The 4,970-nt window shown below is 62.0% G+C and overlaps 1 protein-coding gene across 2 annotated transcripts in view; it reads right to left on the minus strand.

Moving 5' to 3' along the window:
* Nucleotides 1-685: 685 nt before the first annotated feature.
* Nucleotides 686-4,970, minus strand: part of DNASE2 (deoxyribonuclease 2, lysosomal) — a 6,040-nt gene continuing 1,755 nt past the window's right edge. Inside the window, exons 2-7 of one of the 2 annotated variants that reach the window (XM_026658943.2) lie at nucleotides 4,530-4,670; nucleotides 4,109-4,283; nucleotides 3,691-3,775; nucleotides 3,177-3,338; nucleotides 1,536-1,733; nucleotides 686-1,162 (exon numbers count right to left, since the gene is read on the minus strand). In XM_026658943.2, the coding sequence (XP_026514728.1) occupies nucleotides 807-1,162; nucleotides 1,536-1,733; nucleotides 3,177-3,338; nucleotides 3,691-3,775; nucleotides 4,109-4,283; nucleotides 4,530-4,621 (1,068 nt within the window). In that variant the 5' untranslated portion in view covers nucleotides 4,622-4,670 and the 3' untranslated portion in view covers nucleotides 686-806. The remainder of the gene's footprint in view (nucleotides 1,163-1,535; nucleotides 1,734-3,176; nucleotides 3,339-3,690; nucleotides 3,776-4,108; nucleotides 4,284-4,529; nucleotides 4,671-4,970) is intronic. The other variant, XM_026658944.2, reaches the window with a different exon arrangement.

Below are 4,970 nucleotides of genomic sequence, written 5' to 3' on the forward strand. Positions count from 1 at the left end.
TGGGCCTGGGGGCAGACAGATAGCTGGGGGGTGTATAGAGATGGGGATCTACCTTAGGGGTCCAGTCAGTATCAATAGCCGCCCCCCCCACACACACACACACCTTCATTGGTAACCAGAGCAGAGATTTGGCCTCCCCAGCGCCCATGACTGGGCCCCCCAGCCTCACCGGTGCTGAGACTTCCCATGCAGCAGTCTGGAGGTGACCCTGTGAACCCTCCTGCCCCCCCACCCTGACCCTGCCCTGGAGCACCTCTTTGGGGGCAGAGCAGGACCCCTAAACTCCTCCCCCAGCTGGGCCAGAGACTCACTGATCACAGCCGGGTCACCCTAGCATCTGGGCAGCTCCTGGCCTGTACAACATTTATCCTCCCCCTCCCCCCACCCCGCTGTGGGGAAGAGCTATTCTCGCCCTTGTACAGGTGGGGAAACTGAGGCAGAGGCAGCACAGTGAATTGAACCCAGGTGTCCTCTGTCCCTGGTTGGCGCTGACCTCTCCCCTCTAGCGCCCCTTGGTTATTGAAGGAATGTCCTTGCCCCTCCATCCTGACTGCCCCCAGAGCACCGCCATCAGGCTTCAAGCCGAGAAAATCGTGAGACTGACTTAGAAATCACAGGATTATTATTGCATTTATACAGGGGCATGGAGACCCCCACAGCTTCGCAGGCACCATTGAATCACCCCACCCCACAGCCCCAGAGAGGTAGGTAAGTGCAGTTGTCCCAGATGGGGAAACTGAGGCACGGAAAGGTTCCCCTAGAGAGTCACCGGGGCAGAGACTGACTCCCCATCCCGGCTCCACCCACTAGCCCCCACTCCCCTCCTTGCACTTGCTATAGTCCTGCACCAGGGCATAATACGATTTCCAGACGGCTGGGTCCTGCTGGCACAGGGTGCCCCCACCCCGCTGCTCCTCCTCCAGGTTGCGGTTCATGTCGCCCACGCAGGCCCAGCCGGGCGCGCTCTCGGTGCTCACGCACCACTTGGAGTGGTCGACGGTGGCCGAGAAGTCGGGCCCCGGGGCCGGGAAGCCCAACTCCTCAATGTTATACACCCGGTAGGACCCCGAGCAGTTGGAGGGCAGGACCCCCCGCGAGTTGGGCCAGAACTGGACGTAGAGGTCGCTGGAGAGCGCCTGGGCCAGCCAGCCGGAGTAGAGATCTGGGGGACAGAGCGGGGGGGGGTTAGCGAGCTGGAGGGAGGGGAAATGACCCATGGCCAGCACTGTGGGGCTGATCCGGGGGGGAAGAGACCTCAGGGGGAGCTGGCCAGAGTACAGATCTGGGGGGCAGAGAGCAGGGTGGGGGGGTTAGCGAGCTGGAGGGAGGGGAAATGGGGGGGGGTCAGAGGCACTGTGGGAACACATCAGAGGGAGGATAGAAGGCTGTGGGGTAGAGATCTGGGGAGGCCGAGGTGTTGGGGGGTAGCACCACTTGGGGTGGTTATAAGGCCATGGGGGGCTGATAAGCCCCAACACAAGCCCCCCCCCTGCATGAGAGTGGGTCTGGGACCTCCCCCTCCCGCCCGTTCTCACCGTCGTGGAAGAGCCGGAACTTGGCCAGGCTCAGGAAGCGGCGCCCCCCCAGCGAGGTCAGGGCCACGCTGCGGTTCCAGGGGGGCTCCTGCACGTGCTTCATCTCGGAGGCCAGGCGCAGTTCGGGCAGGTCCTGGGCGAAGGCCCCCTGCACCCGGGCGTCGAACACCTCGGGGTCGGAGAACCTCAGCTGGGTACCTAGAGCGAGTTGGGGGAGTGGAGAGCGGGGGCAGCGGGACGAGACCCGCAGCCCCCCCCCCGACACGAGTTTGCTAGGGCTCAGCCCAGCCCCGGGTGTCCCCATCACAGATGCTGCCCCAGCAACAGGCCACGGAGACTGAGCCCCACTGAGCCATGGGGGGCAGGGGTGGCACACTGCGGGGGGGGGGGTGTCACTGTGCCACAACCAGGCTGCACCCTCACTGGGGTAGACACAGAATCAGTCCCCAGAGCTGCCAGAGCTCAGATAGAACCCAGGAGTCCTGGCTCCCCCCTCCCCCGCAGCTATAGCCACTAGACCCCACTGTGGATAAAAAATCTCTGATAATTTTCATATGACTTTACATTGTGCCTCTTCATATAACCTTGTGGTGGGTCTACCCACGTGTGACCTCTGTTTTCATGAAACTTTGTATCAAAGCCTCATATAGAAACCTTGTATTGATGAGCCTTGGTATATGGAAACCTTGTATCAAAGCCTCATGTAGAAACTTTGCACTGCCCTTGGTATAATGTTATAGCCCCTAAGGGTAGAACAAGATAGAAGAAAAATGTCTTTTGCTAGCAGTAGAACAAGATCTCCCTTCACCCCCCTTAATCAATTGCCCTGTTGAATGAAGGAGGTGTGGATGAGCAAGGCATGGAAGGCAGGTACCTCCAGACAGCTGCAACCCTTGCAGAAGGGATGGGAGCCAGACCCCAGGACAATAAAACGTGTCAAGTGGGCTCACTAAAGACAAGCAGACATAGGGACGGCCTCGGGGGTTAGAAGCAAGCACCTGCTTTTGGGAACACCCTCTTTGCAGCAGTGGGACAACACCCAGAAGGAAGCAACACAAAGGACCAATGGACACAAACACAGATTTTGAAGCTGGTGTAGATTTGCAGGAGAGGGAAGCTGCTAGAGAAGTGAGGTGTCTTGCAGAGGACCCCAGGTCTCGTCTTGTCAACATGGGAGCATCGATCTGGACCTGCAGAAGCCCAGCTCCACCCCTCCCCCATCTAACTCACCTGGCCAGTGCAGTTAAGAGGAGCAACCAGTTGGTAACAACAACAAAACGGAGTGTGTGTGTGTGTGTGTGTGTGTGTGTGTGTGTAAGTGCACTATATATCATATGCATATGATACAGTGTTAATGAATACATGTATTGCTAATAAATGTGGTGTTTTGCCTTATTCCCCCTGAAAAGATCCTGTGCAGTACTTTAAGTACAACACCACTCCCCACTCAAATCCAGGATAGAACCCAGGAGTCCTGGCTCCCCCCTCCCCTGCAGCTATAGCCACTAGACCCCACTCCCCTGACAGAGCTGGGATAGAACCCAGGAGTCCTGGCTCCCAGGCCCTGCTCTAACCACTAGACCCCACTCCCCTCCCCGGGCTGGGGGAGGACCCAGGCGTCCGGGCAAACGAAGCACCTACCAATCTCCTTGAACTGGGCGTAGGGGAAGGTGACGCACAGGAAGGACTGGCCGTTGTGCAGGCCGCTGTGGGGCCAGGCATAGGTCTCCAGCGCAGGGGGCGGGTAGTGGGGGGTACTGTGCAGCAGCCAGAAGCCCTGGGCTCTGTCCAGCAGGACCACGCCTGGGAGACGGGACACAAGGGAGGAGAGTCGGGGTCCAAATGGCTGGGGAGAGAACCCAGGAGTCCTGGCTCCCAGCCCCTCCCCCCCAAACACTAGATCCCACTCCCTTCCCGGAGCTGGGGAAAGAACCCAGGAGTCCTGGCTCCGAGCTCCGCCCCTCGTTGCTCTAACCACCAGACCCCACTCCCCTCCCAGAGCCAGGTTCACTGTCTGGGGCAGTCCCACGTTTCTCTCCCTTCTTTGGGGCAGACTCACTGCCTCCCCAGTAGGGGAGGTGCTGCCCAATGCCCCTCTGGGCCCCCCGGCGGTGGCTGGGCTCAGGCTGGCCGTGCTGGGGGCGAGGGGGGTTACCCTTGGTGTGCCCCCTGGTGCTGGTGGAGGAGGTGACGTTCTTTGGGGGCTGGTCGTTGTACAGGACGTAGGCCGTGTCCTCCATCTGCAACAAAAACGGGGGGGCTGAGTGCTGGGAGACCCTGCCCCTGTGCCCCCCACTGCCCCTCCCCAGTGCCCCCCGCTGCCCCTTCCCCCAGCAGCCATCCGCCATAGCCCCCTCTTCTGCCCGTACCCCCACTGCCCCTTCTTTCCCCAGCTTCTCACCTACTTCCCCCTCCCCAGTTTCTGCCTCCCCCATTGCCCCCTGCCCCTGCTCCCCACACTGCCCTCCAGCTGCGCCATCCCCCACCACAGCCTCCCCACCCCCTTGCCCAGCTCCACCTCCCCTGCCCCACCGCCCCTTCTCTGTCCCAGCTCCTCCCTCCCCCCGACTCACCCGCCTGTTTGCCCCCTGGTAGAGCTGCAGCAGGGTCCTGCCCACGGCGCTCTGGGTGCTGTTCATGAGGGCGCGGCCGGACACCCAGCCGCCGGAGCGGGCATCCTGGTACATGTAGCGCATGCCCTCGGCCGGGGGGCTGTGCTGGGGCCGGGGCAGCTTGTAGGCCAGGAACCTGGGGAGGGGGGGGAGAACGGACCCTGTTAACCCTTTGGGGCCAGACCCCTGCCTGGGGGGGAGCCATACACAGGGAGCCCCGGTGCCTCCCCCGATGCCAGGAGCAGGGGTATCCTGGCACAGGTGCCATTGCGGAGATACCCGCCCAGCCAGCCCGTGGGGGATGTGCTCCCAGCGAAGCCCCAGGGCACGCTGTCCTTTACGGGGTGAATGGGGGGGGGGGGCTGGCATGGGGGGAACTCACCAGTCCACGGGCTGCCCGGCATCGTCATAGCAGGAGATGCCCCCCGCAGCCACACGGGGCAGGGCCACGGCCAGGAGGAAGAGGGGCAGCATCCTGAGGGAGGGGGGGAAGACACCAAGCAGGATCCAATGGGAACAGCCCCTGCAACGCACACAGGTACCACCGGGAGGAGCATGGGAGTCACACACGCATGTAGGCCCTACAAAAACAACTGCTTCCCACCAGGGTGGCACCGGCAGGGGATGGGGGGCTGGTGGGTCAAAGCAGGGACGAGGCGGGGAACCAGGACTCGGGGGTTCTCTCGGAGGGGTGGGAGGGCCTAGTGGTTAGACGGGAAGGTTGGGACCCAGGACTCCTGGGGCTGGAAGGGATCTGGTGGGTGAGAGATGGGGGTGGGGCTGGGAGCCAGGACTCCTGGGTTCTAAGCCTGGGTCTGGTGGG

Source organism: Terrapene carolina, unplaced genomic scaffold, assembly GCF_002925995.2.
Source record: "Terrapene carolina triunguis isolate 2854851 unplaced genomic scaffold, T_m_triunguis-2.0 Scaffold537, whole genome shotgun sequence".
Taxonomy (NCBI): domain Eukaryota; kingdom Metazoa; phylum Chordata; order Testudines; family Emydidae; genus Terrapene; species Terrapene triunguis.